This window comes from Taudactylus pleione, unplaced genomic scaffold, assembly GCF_031769625.1.
Source record: "Taudactylus pleione unplaced genomic scaffold, aTauple2 ptg000129l, whole genome shotgun sequence".
Taxonomy (NCBI): domain Eukaryota; kingdom Metazoa; phylum Chordata; class Amphibia; order Anura; family Myobatrachidae; genus Taudactylus; species Taudactylus pleione.
In genome coordinates this window covers 16,689,653-16,717,171 of record NW_028284531.1, presented here as the reverse complement: position 1 = coordinate 16,717,171, position 27,519 = coordinate 16,689,653, and the positions used below count along the sequence as shown (strand labels likewise).

The 27,519-nt window shown below is 44.0% G+C and overlaps 1 protein-coding gene across 2 annotated transcripts in view; it reads left to right on the top strand.

Moving 5' to 3' along the window:
* Positions 1-2,169: 2,169 nt before the first annotated feature.
* The window catches only part of SERINC4 (serine incorporator 4), a 119,104-nt gene continuing 93,754 nt past the window's right edge, over positions 2,170-27,519 (top strand). For both annotated transcript variants that reach the window (XM_088473009.1, XM_088473008.1), the window contains exons 1-4: positions 2,170-2,256; positions 3,153-3,320; positions 22,402-22,580; positions 24,707-24,786. In XM_088473009.1, the coding sequence (XP_088329135.1) occupies positions 2,170-2,256; positions 3,153-3,320; positions 22,402-22,580; positions 24,707-24,786 (514 nt within the window). The remainder of the gene's footprint in view (positions 2,257-3,152; positions 3,321-22,401; positions 22,581-24,706; positions 24,787-27,519) is intronic.

Genomic DNA, 27,519 nt, shown 5'->3' with positions numbered 1-27,519 from the left:
GTTTTCCTGATGTTTATGACTGTAAACCAGGCAGGGTACTTACTTTAATGCATACTTGCCTACTTTTGAAAAAAAACATGGAAGATTGTGAAAGCACCACCTATGAGCATGGCGGTAAAGTGGGCCTGTACTGCTACATCTGAGGGGCGTGTCATAACAATACCTTACATCCAAAAGTAAATGAGCCCCAAAGCAGTTAGTAAAATCCATTTGTTCATGAAAACACACTGATACTTGTACTTGTACTGACAAGTAGCCATAGGGATCATTGGCCCTCATTCAGAGCCGTTCGCTATTTGCGTTCGTTCGTTCAAAAACAAGGGGTGGCTATGCAAATGATCCGTTCGCACATTGCAGTCTGTTCACACCTCTAAGTCTGAACGAGCGAGCAAAACATACGCTCTTTTATTTCTTAAAAACGCCCCCTGGCCGCTCGCACCATACGTCATGTCCGCTATTTATTAGATTAATCGAGTACATCGAACAGGATATGAACTGCTCGCTATTCTTGTGGTTGGTTTTTTCAACCGCTATTTTGCGAGCAGTTCTGAGTTAAAAAAAACCAAGTGACGTGGTCAATGACGCTGCTATATTAATTATGCACACCCTTAAAACGCCCGTTTTGACCTTTAAGCACGCCTGCGATCGGATCTCCACTCCCCGTTTTCAAGCACCTTCCCCTGTTACCACCCACATACGCTTCATTCTGTCACTCAAAATAGCAGGCACTCGCTATATTGCGTACAAATGATTTTCGGCCGCACTGACTGGTTCGCGCATGCGTACTAAAAACCGTACGCATGCGCAGATGTGCGAACATCGCTCGGAACGAGCGTACTGCCGATAGCGAGTGGCTCTGAATGAGGGCCTTTGTGCCTTATAACCACTGTAGGGAAATTATACTAATGATCCCATTTGAATGTATATATTTCTGGGTTTTTATATATATATATATATATATATATATATATATATATATACATATATATATATATATATATATATATATATAAAACAGCTTCATTATGGGGGTAAGGTGTAATCAGGGAGATTGCTAGACTCTTCAGGGAGACAGGGAGATTGCTGCTATTTCAGGGAGTCTCCCTGACAATGAGGGAGAGTTGGCAAGTATGCTTTAATTACTTTACTAATATATACAAATTAAGAATGTCATTGTTATACATATCATGAATAGATACTTGGGAACTACAAATAATACTAAAATATAAATAATAATTTATTAGTCCGTAGCACACAAACACACAAAGTAGTGCTACCCTAAAGACAAACAAGGAAACCCCCCTAAATGAGATGATCACTTATGTTTTGGGTTCAGACCAATAGGCTAAGAAGCTATCTCTGGCATCTAGAAGAATTTGCCTATCAAAACAAATGAATAAATTGCTTCTGTCAACTACCCATAAGCTGGCCTGGCAGTGACTAATTTACTATCTTTCTATGCTTTTGTATATTAACTATAACTTTGCTAGGATTGCATCTCATGCCGTCTCCATGTTGTTATTGACAGTGTACAGTCAAATGCTATATGTATCGTCTTATTGAAATGTAACTAACTGGCTTTGAACAAATCCTATTTAATGTACTGAGCCTTCCGTAGCCCTCCCCCTCCTGTGCAGATGGTAAGAAGGAGACTGTCAATCAGACGCTAATCTCAGTGTTTTATAGAAGTGCGTATAGGCTGATACATCTACAGCATGGCTTCTTAAAACTGTACAAATCTTTATGCAACTGAGACGCTGGCACGAATGTAAATGTTGGAGGAGATAGTGATGGCTACTTTGACTTTTGTCCTCATCTGTATAATTGACATTCTAGAAAATGGGTGGTCTTCGTAGCGGCATCTGCAGTAAGAACAAGCGACATGATGGAATAAGTAGGCCAGCAGGAGTCTACTTTCAGGACATCCTCAGTCATCACACTCTGTATGTAGGCTGAAGGCTGAAAATCACTGATGACCCATGAGATGACCCATGAGACTTGACTTTTCTTGTTGCACTATAGAGGTCATTAGAGACTGATAACAGCTCATTTTTGGGTTAGTGATGTTCTATCGCTACAACCAAAGTACTGATCAGTACCTGGAAGATGTTTTCACCTGATCTGTAGATCTTCGGATTGTCGAGTCCCAGCCATAGCTCATTGCCAGCTATGGGGCTAATGGATGATATGACTGTCCGGAAAGCCCTGAGGAGAAACAAGCTATGTAATGATATGCTAAAGTCTCTCTCTTACCAGGTGAGTGACCCCCTGGAGCCTAAAGGTGCGTACACACCAGACAATATTTTACACGATTCGCCGATTTCGATGCATCGGAACAGCGAATCGTGTAAAATATGTCCAAATCGTGAGTGTCCACTCACGATCACAATGCCGATGGCTTCGGGGTTGATGCATAGGTGAATGCAAGTTGGACGTAATTACACCAGCATTTTATGCACGGAGATAAATGCGGTTATTCGCCCATATGCCCAGTTGCTTTCATCTATGCGATCGCGCTGCCTCTGTCCATACTCAGTGCACGATTGCACCAGACCTATGTTTGGTGCAAGAGATCCACCTGTACCAGGCTGAATAACAATTTTTATTTGATTGTACAGTATATATAAAATACATAACTATTGTACTTTGGTCTGTTGTAATAATGTTTAAAGTTGAGCTGTAATTTAAAAAAACAGCTGGTACTCAATGGTACAGTTCCAGAAATGCTGAATCTCTTACCTTCTCAGCAAACATTTACTGCCTGTATTTTTATATGGCATTGGATTGTTACAGTTCATTTGGGATTCTAAAATACAAGGGAATATTTACTAATATAGTACTCATTGCAAAAATGTGTTGGGATTGATTGACCAACCAACCAATCAATCATAACTTAACTTCCAAACTAGAGCAAGTTAGGCAAATGAAAACACATTTCTGATTGGTTGTTACATATACTTATGCTATTTGTGTTGTATGATCGAATCGTTTATTATTTAAATAATTATTACTAATGTCATAGACAGTCTTTCCTGGTTTGAAGTTATAAGGGAAAAAATTAAGTTGGTTAAAAAAACAGGTTGGTTATCTTAATGAATATAAAGCCTTACATTGACTAGGCCTGAATTTTACTGCACTAATCTCATCCTTAGGTATATTGCTGCTGTGGTCCCTCCCCATGCTCCCTGTGCTGGTCATGTTGCCCCAGCATTAAGGTGTCCACTGGTACCAGGCTGCTCTACACCTTCTACCACATTCTGGCCTCCACTGTCTGCTGTCTGATGCTTTCCAGAAAGGTGTCTGAAATCGTCAAGGAACATGTAAGTAGCAGATTACGGAATGAGGACACTAAGTGGCATTTAAGGTGTGGACAGATTTTGGTGAAATCTCCACTATCAGAGGCTTTTTTATGGGTTTGCAGTGCCAGCAGAGACGTAAATAGCGACTCTAGTAATAGAAAGCCATCGGACTGCCATGAGGCCTAGCAGTACATGTGCAGTCTGGTTACATTCTGATTTATCTAGACAGCCAGTGAAGAATAGGGGAATGTAGATATAGGTTCGATACTTGTCTAAAGCTGAGTACACATTAGATGATTGTTTTGAACACCTTGACTGATTCCGACAGATCGGAATGACAAATCATTCAAAACATCAAGTGTGTGCGCTTCTGTGGTGTCGTCCATCGCATCTTCAGGTCATCTCTACATGCAGCTCAATCTAACAATTTCGTTAACGATATCCCGCAAATCATGCAGTGTGTACGCACTACTGGACAATCAGGCGGTATGTTAACATTATATAGTTAACGCTCTAGCCACCAAACGATGCAAGATATATTGTTCGATCGTTTGGAAGATTGCACAGTGTGTATGCACTATATCGTTTGTCAGGGAGTTCAAGGGAAATCTGGACGACCATCGCATGGTTTGCTGATCATCTAATGTGTACCCAGCTTACTTGTAAACTATTTCGTTGATGCAGAGTTGGTTGGAAAATAGTGTATTACCACCCATTTGCTGAGCCATTGGAAGCCTATGCTCCCTGTTTACGCCAGGCATATGTCCCACACACTTATGCCCATGTTTTAACCAATTGTTTTGATTGCAAAATGCGCATTCACTATTAGCCATCAATAAAACCTTTCTAATACATCTTAAACAACTCTCCATATGCATTAACAGTAGAGTACTTATATAAAAAAATGTTGTATTGAGACTTTATTCAGTGTGGGTTTGCACTTACTCCTTTATTTAGTATATATTTATGGATCTGTGAAAGAACCATACACATAGAAGCACAAGTAAGTTGTCTGCTTATACTTTAATGACCAGACTATTCTCTCCCCAGTCCCACCTCTATGGGTTCAAGTGCCACTCAAGTCTGCACAGGGGCAGATATATGCATCTGTTTCCTAGGCATGCGCAGAGCGATTTCACCAATATATACTATGCAAACCTACTCTGCATCACCAATATATACTATGCAAACCTACTCTGCATCACCGAGATATACTATGCAAGCCTACTCTGCATCACCAATATACTGTATACTATGCAAACCTACTCTGCATCACCAATATATACTATGCAAACCTACTCTGCATCACTGAGATATACTATGCAAACCTACTATGCATCACCGAGATATACTATGCAAGCCTACTCTGCATCACCAATATATACTATGCAACCTACTCTGCATCACTAGTATATGCTATGCAAACCTACTATGCATCTCTGATATATACTATGCAAGCCTACTCTGCATCACCAATATATACTATGCAAGCCTACTCTGCATCACCGATATATACTATGCAAGCATACTCTGCATCACCAATATATACTATGCAAGCCTACTCTGCATCACCGAGATATACTATGCAAGCCTACTCTGCATCACCGAGATATACTATGCAAACCTACTCTGCATCACCAATATATACTATGTCAAACTACTCTGAATCACCGAGATATACTATGCAAGCCTACTCTGCATCACTGAGATATACTTTGCAAACCTACTCTGCATCACCGAGATATACTATGCAAGCCTACTCTGCATCACCAATATATACTATGCAACCTACTCTGCATCACCGAGATATACTATGCAACCTACTCTGCATCACCGAGATATATTATGCAAACCTACTCTGCATCATACTATGCAAGCCTACTCTGCATCACCGAGATATACTATGCAAACCTACTCTGCATCACCAATATATACTATGCAAACCTACTCTGCATCACTGAGATATACTATGCAAACCTACTATGCATCACCGAGATATACTATGCAAGCCTACTCTGCATCACCAATATATACTATGCAACCTACTCTGCATCACTAGTATATACTATGCAAACCTACTATGCATCTCTGATATATACTATGCAAGCCTACTCTGCATCACCAATATATACTATGCAAGCCTACTCTGCATCACCGATATATACTATGCAAGCCTACTCTGCATCACCGAGATATACTATGCAAACCTACTCTGCATCACCAATATATAGTATATACTATGTCAAACTACTCTGAATCACCGAGATATACTATGCAAGCCTACTCTGCATCACTGAGATATACTTTGCAAACCTACTCTGCATCACCGAGATATACTATGCAAGCCTACTCTGCATCACCAATATATACTATGCAACCTACTCTGCATCACCGAGATATACTATGCAACCTACTCTGCATCACCGAGATATATTATGCAAACCTACTCTGCATCATACTATGCAAGCCTACTCTGCATCACCGAGATATACTATGCAAACCTACTCTGCATCACCAATATATACCATGCAAACCTACTCTGCATCACCAATATATACCATGCAAACCTACTCTGCATCACCAATATATACTATGCAAACCTACTCTACATCACCAAGATATACTATGCAAACCTACTGTGCATCACCAACATATACTATGCAAGCCTACTCTGCATCACCAAGATATACTATGCAAACCTACTCTGCATCACCGAGATATACTATGCAAGCCTACTCTCCATCACCAATATATACTATCCAAGCCTACTCTGCATCACCGAGATATACTATGCAAGCCAGGGGCAGAATTATGGGAGACAATGGAGGCGCCTGCCGCCGGGCTCCAGCTCTGAAGGGGCACCTCCTCCATTGTCCACAGCATATTCACCCCACTTAGGGCTGTAACTATGTACCCGGAGAGTACTGTCACGGCCGCCCAATACATGGCACCCCTTCCCGGCACCTGAGAAACCACCATACACTGGTGGAGAGCTCCATGTCAGACCATCAGCTGCTGCCTTCGTCTGTCTGTAGCCTGTCTGCATGCAAATTGCTACATTACAGTGTCAGCGATTGTGCCAGGTGGGGCACCAAATTATAACTTGCCTACGGGCGTCTGAGATGAACTTACGCCACTGATGCAAGCCTACTCTGCATCACGAATATATACTATGCAAACCTACTCTGCATCACGAATATATACTATGCAAACCTACTCTGCATCACCAATATATACTATGCAAACCTACTCTGCATCACCAATATATACTATGCAAGCCCTACTCTGCATCACCAAGATATACTATGCAAACCTACTCTGTATCAACAATATATACTATGCAAGCCTACTCTGCATCACCAAGATATACTATGCAAACCTACTCTGCATCACCAATATACACTATGCAAACCTACTCTGCATCACCAAGATATATTATGCAAACCTACTCTGCATCACCGAGATTTACTATGCAAGCCTACTCTGCATCACCAATATATACTATGCAAGCCTACTCTGCATCACCAAGATATACTATGCAAGCCTACTCTGCATCACCAATCTATACTATGCAAACCTACTCTGCATCACCAATATATACAATGCATACCTACTCTGCATCACCAATATATACTATGCAAGCCAACTCTGCATCACCAAGATATACTATGCAAACCTACTCTGCATCAACAATATATACTATGCAAGCCTACTCTTCATCACCGAGATATACTATGCAAACCTACTCTACATCACCAATATACACTATGCAAACCTACTCTGCATCACCAATATATACTATGCAAACCTACTCTGCATCACCGAGCTATACTATGCAAACCTACTCTGCATCACCGAGATATACTATGCAAACCTACTCTGCATCACCAATATATACTATGCAAACCTACTCTGCATCACCGAGTTATACTATGCAAACCTACTCTGCATCTCCGAGATATACTATGCAAACCTACTCTACATCACCAATATATATTATGCAAGCCTACTCTGCATCACCAATATATACTATGCAAGCCTACTCTGCATCACCAAGATATACTATGCAAGCCTACTCTGCACCACCAAGATATACTATGCAAACCTACTTTGCATCACCAATATATACTATGCAAGCCTACTCTGCATCACCAAGATATACTATGCAAACCTACTCTGCATCACCGAGATATACTATGCAAGCCTACTCTGCATCACCAATATATACTATCCAAGCCTACTCTGCATCACCGAGATATACTATGCAAGCCTACTCTGCATCACGAATATATACTATGCAAACCTACTCTGCATCACGAATATATACTATGCAAACCTACTCTGCATCACCAATATATACTATGCAAACCTACTCTGCATCACCAATATACACTATGCAAACCTACTCTGCATCACCAATATATATTATGCAAACCTACTCTGCATCACCGAGATATACTATGCAAGCCTACTCTGCATCACCAATATATACTATGCAAGCCTTGTCTGCATCACCGATATATACTATGCAAGCCTACTCTGCATCACCGAGATATACTATGCAAACCTACTCTGCATCACCAATATATACTATGCAACCCTACTCTGCATCACCGAGATATACTATGCAAGCCTACTCTGCATCACCGAGATATACTATGCAAGCCTACTCTACATCACCAATATATACTATGCAACCTACTCTGCACCAGTATATACTATGGAAACCTACTCTGCATCACCGAGATATACTATGCAAGCCTACTTTGCATCACCGAGATATACTATGCAAACCTACTCTGCATCACCAATATATAGTATGCAAACCTACTCTGCATCACCAATATATACTATGCTAACATACTCTGCATCACCAATATATACTATGCAAACCTACTCTACATCACCGAGATATACTATGCAAACCTACTGTGCATCACCAATATATACTATGCAAGCCTACTCTGCATCACCAAGATATACTATGCAAACCTACTCTGCATCACCAATATATACTATGCAAACCTACTCTGCATCACCAATATATACTATGCAAGCCTACTCTGCATCACCAAGATATACTGTGCAAACCTACTCTGCATCAACAATATATACTATGCAAACCTACTCTGCATCACCAATATATACTATGCAAACCTACTCTGCATCTCCGAGATATACTATGCAAACCTACTCTACATCACCAATATATACTATGCAAGCCTACTCTGCATCACAAATATATACTATACAAGCCTACTCTGCATCACCAAGATATACTATGCAAGCCTACTCTGCACCACCAAGATATACTATGCAAACCTACTTTGCATCACCAATATATACTATGCAAGCCTACTCTGCATCAATAATATATACTATGCAAACCTACTCTGCATCACCGAGATATACTATGCAAACCTACTCTACATCACCAATATATACTATGCAAGCCTACTCTGCATCACCAATATATACTATACAAGCCTACTTTGCATCACCAATATATACTATGCAAACTTATTCTGCATCACCAATATATACTATGCAATCTACTCTGCATCACTAGTATATACTATGCAAGCCTACTCTGCATCACCAATATATACTATGCAAACCTACTCTGCATCACCAATATATACTATGCAAGCCTACTCTGCATCACCAATATATACTATGCAAACCTACTCTGCATCACCAATATATACTATGCAAACCTACTCTGCATCACCGAGATATACTATGCAAACCTACTCTGCATCACCAATATATACTAAGCAAACCTACTCTGCATCACCGAGATATACTATGCAAGCCTACTCTGCATCACCGAGATATACTATGCAAGCCTACTCTGCATCACTGAGATATACTTTGCAAACCTACTCTGCATCACCAGTATATTCTATGCAAACCTACTCTGCATCACCAATATATACTATGCAAGCCTACTCTGCATCACCGAGATATACTATGCAAACCTACTCTGCATCACCAATATATACTATGCAAATCTACTCTGCATCACCAATATATACTTTGCAAACCTACTGTGCATCACCAATATATACTATGCAAGCCTACTCTGCATCACCAAGATATACAATGCAAACCTACTCTGCATCACCGAGATATACTATGCAAGCCTACTCTGCATCACCAATATATACTATGCAAGCCTACTCTGCAGCACCGAGATATACTATGCAAGCCTACTCTGCATCACCAATATATACTATGCAAGCCTACTCTGCATCACCGAGATATACTATGCAAGCCTACTCTGTATCACCAATATATACTATGCAAACCGACTCTGCATCACCAATATATACTATGCAAACCTACTCTGCATCACCAATATATACTTTGCAAGCCAACTCTGCATCAACAATATATACTATGCAAGCCTACTCTGCATCACCGAGATATACTATGCAAACCTATTCTGCATCACCAATATACACTATGCAAACCTACTCTGCATCACCAAGATATATAATGCAAACCTTCTCTGCATCACCGAGATATACTATGCAAGCCTACTCTGCATCACCAATATATACTATGCAAGCCTACTCTGCATCACCGAGATATACTATGCAAGCCTACTCTGCATCACCAATATATACTATGCAAACCTACTCTGCATCACCAATATATACTATGCAAACCTACTCTGCATCACCAATATATACTATGCAAGCCTACTCTGCATCACCAAGATATACTATGCAAACCTACTCTGCATCAACAATATATACTATGCAAGCCTACTCTTCATCACCGAGATATACTATGCAAACCTACTCTGCATCACCAATATACACTATGCAAACCTACTCTGCATCACCAATATATACTATGCAATCCTACTCTGCATCACTGAGATGTACTATGCAAACCTACTCTGAATCACCGAGATATACTATGCAAGCCTACTCTACATCACCAATATATACTATGCAACCTACTCTGCATCAGTAGTATATACTATGCAAACCTACTCTGCATCACTGATATATACTATGCAAGCCTACCCTGCATCACCAATATATACTATGCAACCCTTCTCTGCATCACCAATATATACTATTCAAACCTACTCTGCATCAACAATATATACTATGCAAGCCTACTCTGCGTCACCGAGATATACTATGCAAACCTATTCTGCATCACCAATATACACTATGCAAACCTACTCTGCATCACCAAGATATATTATGCAAACCTACTCTGCATCACCGAGATATACTATGCAAGCCTACTCTGCATCACCAATATATACTATGCAAGCCTCCTCTGCATCACCGAGATATACTATGCAAGCCTACTCTGCATCACCAATATATACTATGCAAGCCTCCTCTGCAACACCGAGATATACTATGCAAGCCTACTCTGCATCACCAATATATACTATGCAAAGCTACTCTGCATCACCAATATATACTATGCAAACCTACTCTGCATCACCAATATCTACTATGCAAGCCTACTCTGCATCACCAAGATATACTATGCAAACCTACTCTGCATCAACAATATATACTATGCAAGCCTACTCTTCATCACCGAGATATACTATGCAAACCTACTCTGCATCACCGAGATATACTATGCAAGCCTACTCTGCATCACCAAGATATTCTATGCAAACCTACTCTGCATCACCAAGATATACTATGAAAACGTACTCTACATCACCAAGATATACTATGCAAGCCTACTTTGAATCACCAATATATACTATGCAAGCCTACTCTGCATCACCTATATTTTCTATGCAAACCTACTTTGAATCACCAATATATACTATGCAAGTCTACTCTGCATCACCTATATATACTATGCAAGCCTACTCTGCATCACCAAGATATACTATGCAAACCTACTCTGCATCACCGATATATACTATGCAAGCCTACTCTGCATCACCAATATATACTATGCAAGCCTACTCTGCATCACCAATATATACTATGCAATTTACTCTGCATCACCAATATATACTATGCAAACCTACTCTGCATCACCAATATATACTATGCAAACCTACTGTACATCACCAATATATACTATGCAAGCCTACTCTGCATCACCAAGATATACTATGCAAACCTAATCTGCATCACTGAGATATGCTATGCAAGCCAACTCTGCATCACCAATATATACTATGAAAGCCTACTCTGCATCACCAATATATACTATGCAAACCTACTCTGCATCACCAATATATACTATGCAAGCCTTCTCTGCATCACCAAGATATACTATGCAAACCTACTCTGCATCAACAATTAAGTCAGGTGCATAAATATTGGGACATTGACAGAATTTTCATATTTTGGCCTCTATTCACCACCACAATGGCTTTGAAATGAAACAAACAAGATGTGGTTTAACTGCAGACTTTCAGACTTAATTTGAGGGTAATTACATCCAAATCAGGTGAACGGTGTAGGAATTACAACGGTTTCTATATGTGCCTCCCACTTTTTAAGGGGCCAAAAGTAATGGGACAAACTAAACAATCCTAAATCTATCTTTCACTTTTTAATACTTTGTTGCAAATCCTTTGCTGACAATTACAGCCTGAAGTCTGGAACGCATAGACATCACCAGATGTTGGGTTTCATCCCTGGTGATGCTCTGCCAGGCCTCTACTGCAAATGACTTCAGTTCCTGCTTGTTCTTGGGGCATTTCCCTTCAGTTTTGTCTTCATCAAGTGAAATGCATGCTCAATCGGATTCAGGTCAGGGGATTGACTTGGCCATTGCATAACATTCCACTTTTTAGCCTTAAAAAACTCTTTGGTTGCTTTTGCAGTTTGCTTCGGGTCATTGTCCATCTGCACTGTGAAGCGCCGTCCAATGAGTTCTGAAGCATTTGACTGAGTATGAGCATATAATATTGCCCGAAACACTTCAGAATTCATTCTGCTGCTTTTGTCAGCAGTCACATCATCAATAAATACAAGGGAACCAGTTCCATTGGTAGCCATATATGCCCACGCCATGACACTACCACCACCATGCTTCACTGATGAAGTGGTATGTTTTGGATCATGAGCAGCTCCTTTCCTTCTCCATACTCTTCTCTTCCCATCACTCTGGTACAAGTTGATCTTTGTCTCATCTGTCCATAGGATGTTGTTCCAGAACTGTAATGACTTTTTTAGATGTTGTTTGGCAAACTCTAATCTGGTCTTCCTGTTTTTGAGGCTCACCAATGGTTTACATCTTGTGGAGAACCCTCTATATTCACTCTTGTGAAGTCTTCTCTTGATTGTTGACTTTTACACATATACACCTACCTCCTGGAGAGTGTTCTTGATTTGGCCAACTGTTGTGAAGGGGTTTTTCTTCACCAGGGAAATAATTCTTCTGTCATCCACCACAGTTGTTTTCCGTGGTCTTCCGGGTCTTTTGGTGTTGCTGAGCTCTCCTGTGCGTTCCTTCTTTTTAAGAATGTTCCAACCAGTTGATTTGGCCACACCTAATGTTTTTGCTATCTCTCTGATGGGTTTGTTTTGATTTTTCAGCCTAATGATGGCTTGCTTCCCTGATAGTGACAGCTCTTTGGATCTCACATTGAGAGTCGACAGCAACTAATTCCAAATGAAAATGTCACACCTAGAATCAACTCCAGACCTTTTACCTGCTTAATTGAGAATGAAATAACAAGGGAATAGCCCACACCTGTCCCTGAAATAGCTTAAACTACCTATCGGCAGATAATGTGTGCAACCATAAACATGTTATAACAACTTAACTATAAAATAAAGAGACAGACAAAGTATATGCGATAAAAACATATGGTCAGCTTTATTTATTTTTACAACATAGTATGGTGGAATAAGAAAGAACGGCAAGTCATCTGACGCCCCACTTGACTTAAGCAAGGATGTGATGCACTCACTGAAAAGGGCCACTATCCCAATTCAAGTATCAGAGTGATATAACAACTTGCAAGGGCCGATATCCCTCTCTGGCAAGTTGGACGGTATCCAGCCCCCATCCCAATGCACTATTATTAGCCCACTCCGACGAGAGGTGCCGCTGACCCCAGTAGGGTAAAATCAGCCTAACCAGTGCATTGAAGGGGGGCGCACCGCCAATTACTGCAGCAAGGTGGACGCTTTATATAGACTGCCGTTCATTCCCGCCACACATGCTCCCAATGGAACATGTACGCCACCATACCACCTAACAAACTAAACCTCCTAACACTAAACCTATACCTTCAAGAAATAAAAATAGCCTCTCCTCCGTGAGGTGAACCCCATCCCTACGAAAAAGATGGGCATCGCGTACCCTAATTAGAGGGTGACGCACCACCAAACCTCCCATTTGCAAAACTCTCTCGGACACCCATCTATTCACTCTCTTTCTGGCTTTTTCCACTCCCACCAAACTGTACCTACACCTCCAGGAGAGCCTGGCAATAATTTCGGACCACACAATCACACAATCAGGCCACAGACTGAGGAACACACCCAAATCTCGTATAATAGCGTGCTGCAACTCGAGAGACGTCTGCTGGCACAAATCATTCCCGCCCAGGTGAATCACCAAGACTAAAGGAGAACCGAAATTCTCTGCTGCCGTCTGTAGACAGGGCAATAACGATCCCCAACGCATACCTCTGCGGCCTAACCACCTCACTCTATCCCAACGAGGGAAAACAGAAGCATCTGTTGCAAAGCGGGACTGCCCCGCCCAAAAGATATAGGAATGACCTACAAACCAAATGGGCTTACAATCCTGGATGCCACCTGCAATACACAGAAAAATACATGAGATACTGTGACTAACAATATTGCAGAGGGAGATGGTGGGTGGGGTGGGAAGAGGGGGAAGGAAGGCTTGACCCGAGGTAAAAACCTACAAAAAACCTGCTGGATCTTTTCATTTTATGACTATCATCTTCATCATTTTTATTATGTAGATAACCAATCATTGTCCAAAGCAGGGCAAAAAACAGGGCAAAATCCCCCGAGACCCCCACCTAAAAGGTGACGAGTTGGCCGAAGCACTCAAGCCTGAAACAAAGTACATCAAGACTCCACACGGACATATCTTCTGAAAGCGTCGGACTTCCACCGTCCCAGGGCCTGGATCTCCCGTGGAGAAGAACCTGAAGAAGCTGCAAAAGTCGCTGCGCCAATCCAAAAGGAATGAGTACCGAACTCCGATGTGGAAAGCCCGATGTGCCGTATGCAACGATAAAAAAACCGACCGAAACTGAAATTTAGTTAGAGGGGAACCATCTAAATGCATGAGCCAAGCCCCTTCAAGCGCGGGGCGGTGAATCATATATCGGGACGCCAGGTGTAACGGACAAATACCCTCCATCGGAGAGGATTGCAGGGACACCCATCGACCCCTACCCAGCTGATCAGTTTTAGACCGTCGAATACGGCAAAGCATGGAGCCACGAAGGACAACGTGAGATCGCAGCAGCGGGGGAGGGGCGGAACGAGACTGTGCAACCAACTCGCTAATGCGAAAAGCCCCGTGGAAGGCCATCGCAAAAGTGAGTTGGAAAAGCGACGCTTCAAAAGGGGATGAACATATGACTGGCAAACACTCAATTAATCGTAATAATAGGTCCGGACCAATGGGGCGCCGACGATCATCCTATGCCGGGCGTGCGCGCGACCAACCTCTAAGAGCCTTTTGTATCAAAAAACCCTTAGTGATCATCCCTCTTTCCTGCCAGTTGCAAGAAGAAGGAAATGCCGGCCAGCCTCTGGACTACATATGCCCGCGGCCTGCCTTCACCAAACAGACTCCACACAAATTCTATCATGAGTGCACGCTTGGAAATACCTGCTGATCTCCGACTCTGCAAGAAGCATTCCCATTGGTGCCACGAGGCCTGATACGCAGTCAAGGTCCGAGGGGCCACGGACCGACGTGCGAGATCTTCCATGCCGGCTTGATAATCTGCCAACAATGAGATGGACATGATTCACCTCTTAAAGCTGCTGTGGGAGCCAAAGCCCTGAACCTCACCCAATCTTGCCTAAACAGCGCATCAGCAATAGCGTTGTCAACCCCAGGGACGTGCCTAGCGGTAAAGCTAATATTCAGTTGCAACGCGCGCAGCACCATATAAGCTAGCAGTCGCAGCACAGGGAGGCACGAGGATCTTTGGTTGTTGATGGCCTGTACAACCCCCAAATTATCGCACCAGAACACCACTGACTGGTCGCGCAAGCGCCAACCCCAGAGTTCAAGTGATACAATGATGGGAAAGAGTTCCAGGAGAAGTAGGTTTGAGGTCAGTCCCAACCTTACCCACTCCTCTGGCCATGTGGCGAAGCACCAAGATCCATCCAAGAAGGCCCCAAAACCCGAGGAACCCGCAGCGTCTGTGAAGAGCTGCAGGCTACTGTTTGTTTGCAGAACCGACGGCCAAATACGCACCCCATTGAACCCTGACAGGAAAACGTCCCAAACTGCGAGATCAAGTTTGTGCTCTGCGGACAAACGCAGGAAATGATGAGGTAAACGCAAAGTTCCTAAAGCATGCTGTAGCTTGCGACAGAAGACCCTCCCCATAGGGATAACCTTGCAAGCAAAGTTCAACAAACCAAGCAAAGATTGACCCTGTCTGAGAGTGACCTTCCCTGATGCTAGCGCAAGCAGTATGGCGTCCTGCAAACGACAAATTTTGTCCTGAGGCAGGCGACAACACCCAGCAATCGTATCGATCTCAATACCTAAGAAGATTAAACAAGTGGAAGGACCTTCTGTCTTGTCATGTGCTATTGGGACTCCAAATTCCGTGAAGAGAGCTTGCAGCGAAAAAAGGAGGCGATCGCAACGATCAGAATTGGAAGGCCCCACACATAAAAAATCATCTAAGTAGTGAGCCAGGCCCACCTCACCAGAGCCCGTGGTTACGCACCAATGGAAGAAGGAACTAAACCGCTCAAAGAAAGCACATGACGCTGAGCAACCCATCGGGAGACATTTGTCCAAATAATACCCGTCCGCCAACCTAAAACCCATGAAACGGAAAGAATCCGGATGCAAGGGTAACAGCCTGAATGCGGATTCGATATCCACTTTGGCTAAAAGCGAGCCCGTGCCAGAGGCGCAAACCAGCCCGAAAGCCGCGTCAAACGATTGATAATGCACGGAACATTCGACATCGGCAATGGCATAGTTGACCGACGTTCCCGGGGGGTGGGACAGATGTTGTATAAGCCGATAACTACCTGGGGCTTTCTTGGGAACCACTCCCACAGGGGAAAGAATCAGGCCCGTGACCGGAGGTAAGTCAAAGGGCCCAATCATGCGGCCTAGACTGACCTCCTTCATCACCTTGGCTCTGACTATTTGTGGCAAATCGTAGGCAGAACGGAGATTCCTGGGACATCTTGAACTTACTGCTCCTGAAACTGGAAGGCGGAACCCCTCTGAAAACCCTGAACGCAAAAATTCTGCATCATCGCGTAATGGATACCAATTAAGCCACCTGGTCATGGCATCCAACCGAATCGGGGACATAGCTTTACTTAGAGGATCCCGAGGTAACCTGCTTAGGTGCGGGCACAGAGCCAGCTGCTGAGGGACCCCCGCCGCTTCTGGGGCAATCTTTGCTGGGGTGGCCTGCGTTGCAACGGATGCAGAGGTGTCGAAAACGACACCGACCCCCCATCGTGCAGTTGCCGTGGTTAAAGGCGAAACACTTTCCTTTCGCCTGATTATTACCAGTAGTCCTAGAGGGCAACGTGGTAGCGGATTGCACCTGACGACCCTGGGACGATTCAGGCGTACCCCCCGCAGACTGAGAAATCTCCATCCAAACTTCTACATCTTTACAACCCAGCTCGAGATTAACTACCCTGTCCTGTCTCCTGCGAAATTCCTCGTCATAGTGACGCCATGCCGCACCCCGAGACGACCGGAACAGACTGTGAATCAAGTGCAGGTATCGAATAACATTAAGGTATTCTGACGGTCTAGTTTTTAAATAGCATGCAGAAAAGACACAAAAGCCCGACAACTAGTTAGTATAGGACTTATAAGCCTCCACCCCTATGCCTCCTTTCTTTTTTGCTGCGGCGGACGCTTTTTTAGCTTTAGCCGTGAGGGTGAACATGTCCACATAGTGTCCCAGACGAATGCGCTTCCTAACACGCGTCCGCAAACCCCTTGTGACTTCTGTATTTGCGCAGTGTACTACGTCGGCTGGACCGGCCCCACCCTCTACGCTAGTGCTACTGCCTGATGATCTGTCACTGGAATGACGACGTCTCCGTGAACGATGGCGTCGTGATCGCTTGTAACGCCTGCGCCTAGCCCTGCGGGAACTATCATCTGAAGAAGACGTAGAACTGGAAGAGGAGCTAATATCAGATGAACTATCGCACTCACCAGCATGTACATCGACCACATTCCGGGAACCAGGATCCGCGATGACACCAACCCCGGGGGAACCCGAGGTGGCTGGGTTGAGTGTGCGCACCGTAGGTGCAGCCAAGGGAGCGTCCGCCCCGCTGTCAGCTGTAACAGAAGATACAGATGTGGAATCATCTGAAACATCACCCGCATCGGCTACTGGGGCAAATGAAACCGCGGAAACAGGTGATGCCGCGAGGGGGAGGCCGCACAAATTACCTAACTGCTGTATGATTGGACCTAACTGAGCCCGCACATTGTCCGACGCAGACCCTGAGGCCACAGACGTTCCTGCAGCCCCATGCTGCTGAGACAGCAGGGGCGTGAGAGCGCCCACCACTGCCGCCAGCAGCCCAGCAATGGCAGTGTTATCCATTGCTGCGCCTGCCTGACCAGCCTGGCTGGCTGGTCTTATGTCATTGTTGACCAAAGGGGGTACAGGGGCTGCCATGGGGGATCCCAAGGCAGCAAGCAGACCATGCTGTCCCTGATTCACACCCCCACTATAAGATGGCTGCTGACCCTGGCCTTGATGAGATGGTCGCTGGCTCCGCCCCCCCGCCGGTATGGAGTGAGCCGGAGCCCTGGCAGGCTCCCGACTCACTCCCTTATGTCTTAGTTTGGTCCCCCGGCTGGCAGGCGTCCCGGAGTGAGACGCCGCCGGGGTGACCATAACTTCACTAGCTAAGTGCGCGGGTCGCGCGCGCCCGCGAGGCCCGGCGTCCTCCGTCCCCCGGCTGATTGAATCCCCAGAGCGGGACTCAGCCGGGGTGGCCGGCGGTATCACGGAGTGGACGCCGCGCACGCCCGTGAGAGCGGCGCACGGGTCTGAGCGGCACCACCCGCACCTTCCCCGTTGGCACCTCCAGCTCTGCAGGAGGACCGGCGGGGGTAACTAATGACGGGGGCCGGCGATTGCATCAGCGGGATGAGCCCTAGCCGGCAGCATCAGCCAGCCGGGCGGGGACAGATCGGGCACGCTGGGGGCGAGACATATTAGATAAGACAGGGAAAGAAATAAATAGGAGGTTAGATAGGAAGAAGAAGGAAGAAGTATAGATGTGAGAATAGAGAGGGAAAGAATTAGAAGAATCAGTACACCAAAAGCTCTCAAACACAGAACCATACGACCTGCGACCGAACAGCACGCAGATCAAGTTCAAAAGAGGCAGATTAACTCTACAGACCTACCCATACTCCCAGTAACCACACCCCTTAAATCAGCACTCACCAATCCGTAAACAGAGACAACTTGTCAATCATTAAGCTAACCTTCCTACCTAATTTATTAACTACACGTATCCCTGCCTAGGTGTTTATATGCCCTCAGATCTATCCGAACTTCGGTTATTTTTTGAGTTGATAGTCCCATTACTTTTGGCCCCTTAAAAAGTGGGAGGCACATATAGAAACCATTGTAATTCCTACACCGTTCACCTGATTTGGATGTAGTTACCCTCAAATTAAATCTGAAAGTCTGCCGTTAAAGCACCTCTTGTTTGTTTCATTTCAAAGCCATTGTGGTGGTGAATAGAGGCCAAAATATGAAAATTCTGTCATTGTCCCAATATTTATGCACCTGACTGTATATACTATGCAAACCTACTCTGCATCACCAATATATACTATGCAATTTACTCTGCATCACCAATATATACTATGCAAACCTACTCTGCATCACCAATATATATTATGCAATTTACTCTGCATCACCAATATATACTATGCAAACCTACTCTGCATCACCAATATATACTATGCAAACCTACTCTGCATCACCGAGATATACTATGCAAACCTACTCTGCATCACCAAGATATACTATGTAAACCTACTCTACATCACCAAGATATACTATGCAAACCTACTCTACATCACCAAGATATACTATGCAAACCTACTCTACATCACCAAGATATACTATGCAAACGTACTCTACATCACCAATATATACTATGCAAGCCTACTTTGAATCACCAATATATACTATGCAAGCCTACTCTGCATCACCTATATATTCTATGCAAACCTACTTTGAATCACCAATATATACTATGCAAGCCTACTCTGCATCACCTATATATACTATGCAAACCTACTCTGCATCACCGATATATACTATGCAAACCTACTCTGCATCACCGATATATACTATGCAAGCCTACTCTGCATCACCAATATATACTATGCAAGCCTACTCTGCATCACCAATATATACTATGCAAACCTACTCTGCATCACCAATATATACTATGCAAGCCTACTCTGCATCACCAAGATTTACTATGCAAACCTACTCTGCATCACCAATATATACTATGCAAGCCTACTCTGCATCACCAATATATACTATGCAAACCTACTCTGCATCACCAATATATACTATGCAAACCTACTCTGCATCACCAATATATACTATGCATGCCTACTCTGCATCAGTAAGGAAACGGAGTGGAGGAAGGCTCTGCGCTCACCAGTTGGGTAAATCCCTTTGCAGCAGGTCTAGGTGTGAGACTAGCCTATTTCTTACTAGTTAAAATATAGAATGTGTGGATCTGTGCTCAAGGGGATAGTCAGGACCGGCTCTAGGGGTGTTCGACCAGTGCGGTCGCATAGGGGCGCTACCCGTAGATGGCGCACCCCCACCGACGAAGCTGTGCGGTGGCGCCGGACCCCCGGGGTGTTAATGGATGCAGCGTGCATGCGCGCGGCATCCATTCACTGACGGGAGAGGGCTGGGGGAAGCCCAGCCAGTGACGGAGGGCTGGGCTTTACCCCCAGCCTGACGTTATTTGGAGGTGTGCCATGCGGGCATGCCTCCAAATAACGTCACATAGGGGGCGTGACCTATGGTAATTAGGCCACACCCCCAATTTGGGTCGCGCTCGATTTAAGGGCACCTTGTTCTGGGCCGGCACAGGATGCTCCGACCCCTGGAGCCGCCCTGGGGATAGTATCTATAATCCTTTATTGAGTCACAGTGCTCAAAATGTTATATGTATCATAGGTCACATTAACATGTAAAGTGATAGTATAAAAATTCTCTATTTATATAGAAAGTATAAAGGAATCGTATCTAACAAATCAAGCATAATAAGTATAACATCAGGCAAAACCCTATCCACTCAGACCTTCGCGATCCCACAAGAATTAGAGAGCCAAACATTAAGCTAACATAACTCAACCTTGTTAGATTTCCCTGATCAGTTCACCTTTGCATCTAATACTCTCCCAATATTACTGAATATAAATGAATATCAATCAAAGGTTGTTCACACAACACCTTTAAAGACACATGACACTGACAGTTAATATTCAGCAATATTTCCTGTAACACTCACGTCAAATTTAATTATTTTACTGTGAGTCATATAAATACGACTACCGTATAATCTATCAATCATACAAATCACAACATATATAGACCTAGACTATCCCCTTGAGTGCAGATCCACACATTCTCTACTCTGCATCAGACCTTATGTCAGTGTTTATAGCTATTGTTTTGAATGGAGCAAATGTCGGTGGGGTGACAGACTTTAATTTACTACAGTACTTGAAGAACGGAACAGACCCATTCAACATTTTTCTTTGAACCCTGTCTTTTTGAATACCACTGGGTTCAAGTTGTTTTTGTTAAGTTCGGTCATTTAAACCAGTTTTCCGTACTTCCCAGAGGCTTTTACACAATGGAATGTTCATCTAACCTGCCCTATTATCAGTTGCAAGAAATGTATATATTTATATTCAGTGCTTTTTTTCTATACAAAAAAGGTAGAAATACTATGAGATAAGGTACTGGTACTCACCTAAACTCACCACCAGCTTAAAGAAGATGCTGTGGCCAGGAAAGTGTCTCCCCAGTCTATTAAGTAGCTGAAAGAAAGGAGTCTGGTGATACAAGTTCCAGACAGGAGTGTTAATATATACCAGTGATGGCAGTAGAAGAACTGAGGAGCTCATTCAGACCCTCTTGCAATGATCCGAACACTCGTAGCTGACCGATAGTTGCTATCTGCGCATGCATATGCATCGCGCATGCGCGAACCACAGCAAGAGATCGTGAAGAGTATTCTCGCCCAGCATAGACAGCCCAGCTGAATGAGTGAAAAGAGAGGCCGTTTGTGGGTGGTGACAGGGGCAGGCCACTAGAAACGGGGGAGTGGAGGTGCGAACGTAGGCGTGCCTGAGTGTCCCAACGCCGTTACAGAGGCGTGCATAAATTACAGGCAATATCATTGTACACGACACCTGGTCGAAATACTCACTGAAGTGATCGCAGTGCTAGCGGCAGGGTATGGTCAACCTTAAGCGCTGCGATCGCATCCGATGGTGCTTGATGTACCAATGGTTTCAAGCACTTCCAGGAGATGACATGCGCAAGTGGGCATCTTAAGAATGACTGGTGGGTGTCTGCATACACATAGTGATCGCATGCCAAGACATAGTGGGCGTGCTAATGCCTTGCCGTGTGATCGCCTGCCTTGCTGGACGTGCGCTGGATTTGCATACACATCGAGCGAGCGTTCGCATCTAGCGAGAGGGTCTGAATGAGCTCCTGAGTACCATCAGAAAAAAAACACTTGAAGTACATTGTGCAAAATAAATATTGGTAGTTGATAAGCAGGCATCATTTCCTTGATGCACCTAAATCTATTTGCGTCTCTTTTTATCACAGGTGCCTTGGTTTTCTCTCCTGTGCAGCCATCTGCCTGGCAGTACAGACTGTGACATTCTTGTGGGATATACAGCTGTATACAGGGTCTGTTTTGGCACTGCATCGTTCTACTTCATCCAGGCTGTATTCCTTGTCAATGTGAAGTCTACACAGGAGTTCAGGGCAACGGTCCACAATGGGTAAGGTGCAATGCTGTACTGTTTATTGCATTATTCTAGTACCACAGATTGTCTCTATATGTCTGGGAGCATTGGGTACGGGATCCCGGCGGTCGAGATGTGGGTGCTCAGAATCCCGACAGTCAGAATCCCGACAGAAGTATGTAAGTATACTAAACCTAGCCCCTAGTCGTCCCCCTAACCCAGCTTTCCCGCAGCCTAACCCTAACCCTCCACTCCCGCTGCCTAACCCCCCCCTCCGTGCCCTAACCCCCCCGCAGCCTAACCCTCCACTCCCGCAGCCTGATCCTAACCCTCCCCCCTCCACACCCTAACCCTCCCCTCCCGCAGCCTAGGCAGCCTAACCCTCTCCCTAGTGCCTAACTCTAACCCTAACCTTCTCCCTAACCTTAATAGTTGCCATCGGGATGCCGGCGATCTGGATTTTGGAGCTGGTATTCGGACTGCTGTCGGGATTCTGGCACCGGTATTCTGAGCAACATCCCGTCTGAGAGACCTGAACTAATTCCTAATGAAAGATGTTTAGTGTTATTATAATACACAAGTGATGTTAATACATTAATAAACAGCGCGTTAAACATTTACATACAGTACCTCCCAACCATCCCAGTTTTGGTAGGATAGTCTTGTAATTCGGGCACTGTCTCAACATATTATTGGAATAAATACAGTACAGCATGCCGGCGTTTGGGATGCTGGCGTTTGGGATCCCGGCGGTCAGAATCCTGACGTCGGCATCCCGACAAGGTTAGAATACTGACACTTTGTTGCCGGTATCGTAACCCTCTCCCTGTGTCTATCCCTAACCCTCCCTCCCCGGTGTTTGAACCTAACCTCCCCACCTAGTGCCCAAACCTAACCTCCCCCTCCCCACACCCTAAACCTAACCCCCCCTAGTGTCTAACCTAATCCCTAACCCTCCCCCTAACCCTAGTACTTATTTTCTGAATCCCGGCTGTCAGGATATTGATTGCATCCCATATTATTAGCAGGTCGCAGTGTCCAGCAAAGGGGAGGAGTGGCAGGAATGGGGTGAGGTTGGGAGGGTACTCTCTAACTGCTGTTTGATGGGAGCATGATGCCTGGCCACCTTTGTCCCTCCTCCCCCCTTCAAAATATTGGGAGTTATGCATTTAGAATTGTTGAGGTCTAATGTCATTGCTTCAGTGTTTGTTAGGGAATGTGATCATTGTTAGAAATAAATATCACTTTCCTGTACATTGTTATGAATATAAAAAGTCATGTTTGATTCCTGTGACCTTGGGCTTTGGCTTACAACTTTCACTACTGTGTTTAATTGCTTAAAAGACTATTGGGGAGATTTATCAAACCTGAAAAAGGACACACGGAGGTGTTAAACATAGCTACCAATCAGATTATAGCTATCATTTGTCTAGTACATTCTATAACATGATAGCTACAATCTGATTGGTTGCTATTGGTTGCTATGGACAACACCTCCAGTTGTCCTCTTTAGAAGGTTTGATAAATCTACCTCTAAATTGTGACATGCTTTGTATTACAGTGATATCTGAACAATGATTATTTATGTAATGTACATCGGTCTTGTGGCGCTGACCTATATGATGTAACTAATCCATCAGGGGCAAACAAGGTATTACGTATCACATGCTGAATTACAATCGTAATACAGGTTGAGTCTCCCATATGCAAAATGCTTGGGACCAGGGGTGTTTTGGATAATGGAATATTTTGTATTTTGGAATAATTGCATACCATAATGAAATATCTTGGGAGCGGGACCCCAATATACACACAGAATACATTTATGTGTTATATACAGCCTGCAGGTAATTTTATACAATATTTTCAATAATTTTGTGGGTCAAGCAAAGTGTGTGAACAGAAATTAAATTAATTTATGTTTCATATACACCTTATACACAAAGCCTGGAGGTAATTTTATACAATATTTTTTATAATTTGTGCCTTAGACAAAGTTTGTGTACATTGAACCATCAAAGTCAAATGTTTCATTAACTCAGTCATGCCAAAATTATTCCGTATTTCGGAATATTCCGTATTTCGGAATATTTGGATATGGGAGACTCAACCTATAGTAACTGTAGTGTGGATACTGATTTTGTTTGTATTATGGTTTGTAGGTTTTGGTGTCTGAAGCTCCTGATTTTATTTGGAATGTGTGTTGCAGCATTCTTTATCCCCAGTGAGTCTTTTATACGCGGTAAGAAAAGACAGAAATTATATTGTATATTGCATTATTTTTATTATTTATTTTCATGTATGTTTGTGACAAGAGGGTGCAGTTATATAGAACATAAATAAGGATGAATCATAATAGTGTATTAGAGTCTAGCTGTGTCTTTAGTAATTGAATGGACCACTAGAGGTTATTATTAGAGATGAGCAGTACGTATTCCTTGAAATTCGATCCTGCCGAACATTAGGAATCCGAGTCAATCCGAGAGACAGCTCAGGTCCTCCGTCTGACTTAGATTCCACTTCGAGGCAAAACATCATCCTTACGGCGTCAGATTCTCACTGTTTTGGATTGTATATAAGGCGCCGTGGACGGCTCTCGGCTGTCATTTCCTTGTCAGGCATGCTGCTCTTAACTCTGCTGTATAGGCTGTGCTGTGTCCATACTCACAAGTGGCTGTGTTGCTTAGTGAAGTATACTTCTGTATGCTGTGCTATACTCTGCTGTATAGGCTGTGTCCAGAATCACAAGTCACAAGTCGCTGCGTTTCTTAGTCAATGTGTATAGGGGTGCATGCTGCTGTATGCTGTGCTGTACTCTGCTGTATAGGTTGTGTCCAGAATCACAAGTCACAAGTAGATTTGCTTCTTAGTCAATGTGTATAGGGGTGCATGCTTCTGTATGCTGTGCTGTACTCTGCTGTATAGAATGTGTTCAGAATCACAAGTCACAAGTGGCTGTGCTTCTTAGTCAATGTGTATAGGGGGTGCACACAGCTGTATGCTGTGCTGTATTCTGCTGTATAGATTGTGTTCAGACTCACAAGTCACCAGTGGCTGTGCTGCTTAGTTGATGTGTATAGGGGGTGCATACTTCTGTATGCTGTGCTGTACTCTGCTGTGTAGGCTGTGTCCAGACTCACAAGTCGCAAGTGGCTGTACATCATAGTCAATGTGTATAGGGGGGTGCAAGCTGCTGTATGCTGTGCTGTATTCTGCTGTTTAGGGTCTGTCCAAATCCACAAGTCACAATTGACTGTGCAGCTTAGTCAATGTGTTTATCGGGTGCACGCTTCTATATGCTGTGCTATACTCAAATGTATAGGCTGTGTCCAGATCCACAAGTCACAAGTGGCTGTGCGGCTTAGTCAATGTGTATAGGGAGTGCAGGCTTCTGTATGCTGTGCTGTACTCTGCTGTATAGGCTGTGTCCAGACTCACAAGTCACAAGTGGCTATGCTTCTTTGTCAATGTGTATAAGGGGTGCACGCTGCTGTATGCTGTGCTATACTCTGCTGTATTGGTTGTGCTGTGTCCATCAGTAAGACATTTACGTGCATATATAAGCCCTGTGACTCCACACAGTTTGAATAGAGCTGCACCTGCGCCATCAAAAAAGAAATTAAATAATTGTATTGTTTGTACTGTTTGGTATGCTTTGTTCACATGCATATATAAGCCTATATTTGCATATATATGCATATATGTGGCTCCAGTCCACGCAGGAACAGAGCTGTGCCATCAAATAAATAAATAATTGTATTGTTTCTACTGTTGCGTGCGCTTTACCCTAGTGTTCATATGCATATATATGCCCTATGACTCCATGCAGTGACCTGCAAGTTGAAAAATGGATAACAATCAGTTTAGAGAAGAGCAACCAAATACTGTCTCCATCTCTCTCATGCCTCTTGATTAATGAAAACATTTGTTTCCTGATGTGCCATGTTGCAAGTTGAACTACCACGTGTTTGTGCCGCCCACTGCTGTCACTTAGCTTAGTCAGCAGTTAGCTCAGTGCAACATTTTGGCCTAAACTGGATGAAAACAATATTGTGAGCTGTGAGGTGGTCAAAATTGACTGGAAATGAGTGGAAATTAATGTTGAGGTTAATAGTACTCTTTGGACAAAAAAAAGATCAAATGATGTGATTTTAGACTTTTTTGGCCAGTTTCTGAAAAAAATCAAAACCAAAACCAGTCCATGGTGGTTCTGGCAAAACAGCCCGACGAATTAGAACCAAAACCAGCAAAAATGGTCTGGTGCACATCTCTAGTTATTATTAATGACCTGATTCACTATGGATCGCAACTGCGATCGCACCTGCGATTACGCACGCAGTCTGACTGCGATGATATGCTAATCCATTGAGATCGCTATGCCGTTGCAGCACTACATAAGGACGCCCACTTTACCTTACACACATCCGTATTGCTTAGCAAGACTGCGAAACCATCGGTAACATTGAGTACAATCGGAGCACACTTGCACAAGGTCAGCCCCTTCTCAGAAATTGCTAACTTCATTGCACGCACTGTGGGCCTGATTCAGAGGCCGCTCGCAAAAAATGAGCGCTCGTTCTGAATCAGGGCGGCCGCTTTTTTTTTTTTTTAACCGGCCTCCTGGCCGCTCGCATAGCTGTGGGTGACCACCCACAGCTTTTGCGAGCGACCAGGGTGATGGTCACGACCATCACGCTTGCGACAAGACCCTTGTGGTAGGGTCTCGTTCCCGCAAGCCCCAGTGAGCTTTCGGCTCTAATAGAGCTGGAAGCTCACCACTGACATCACTCGTGATATCAGTGGGGCCGCCCCCAAACGGCAGGCATTCCTTCAGGAACGCCTCCATTTGGCCAGTCAACCCCCCTGCCCGCCTCCAAAATGGGGCGAGCTGTCGATCAACATCAACAGCCGCCCCTTTTGGATGCGATATTTCTCGCTCGCTCCGGGGTTCGCGCATGAGCAGTGCACACGCCGC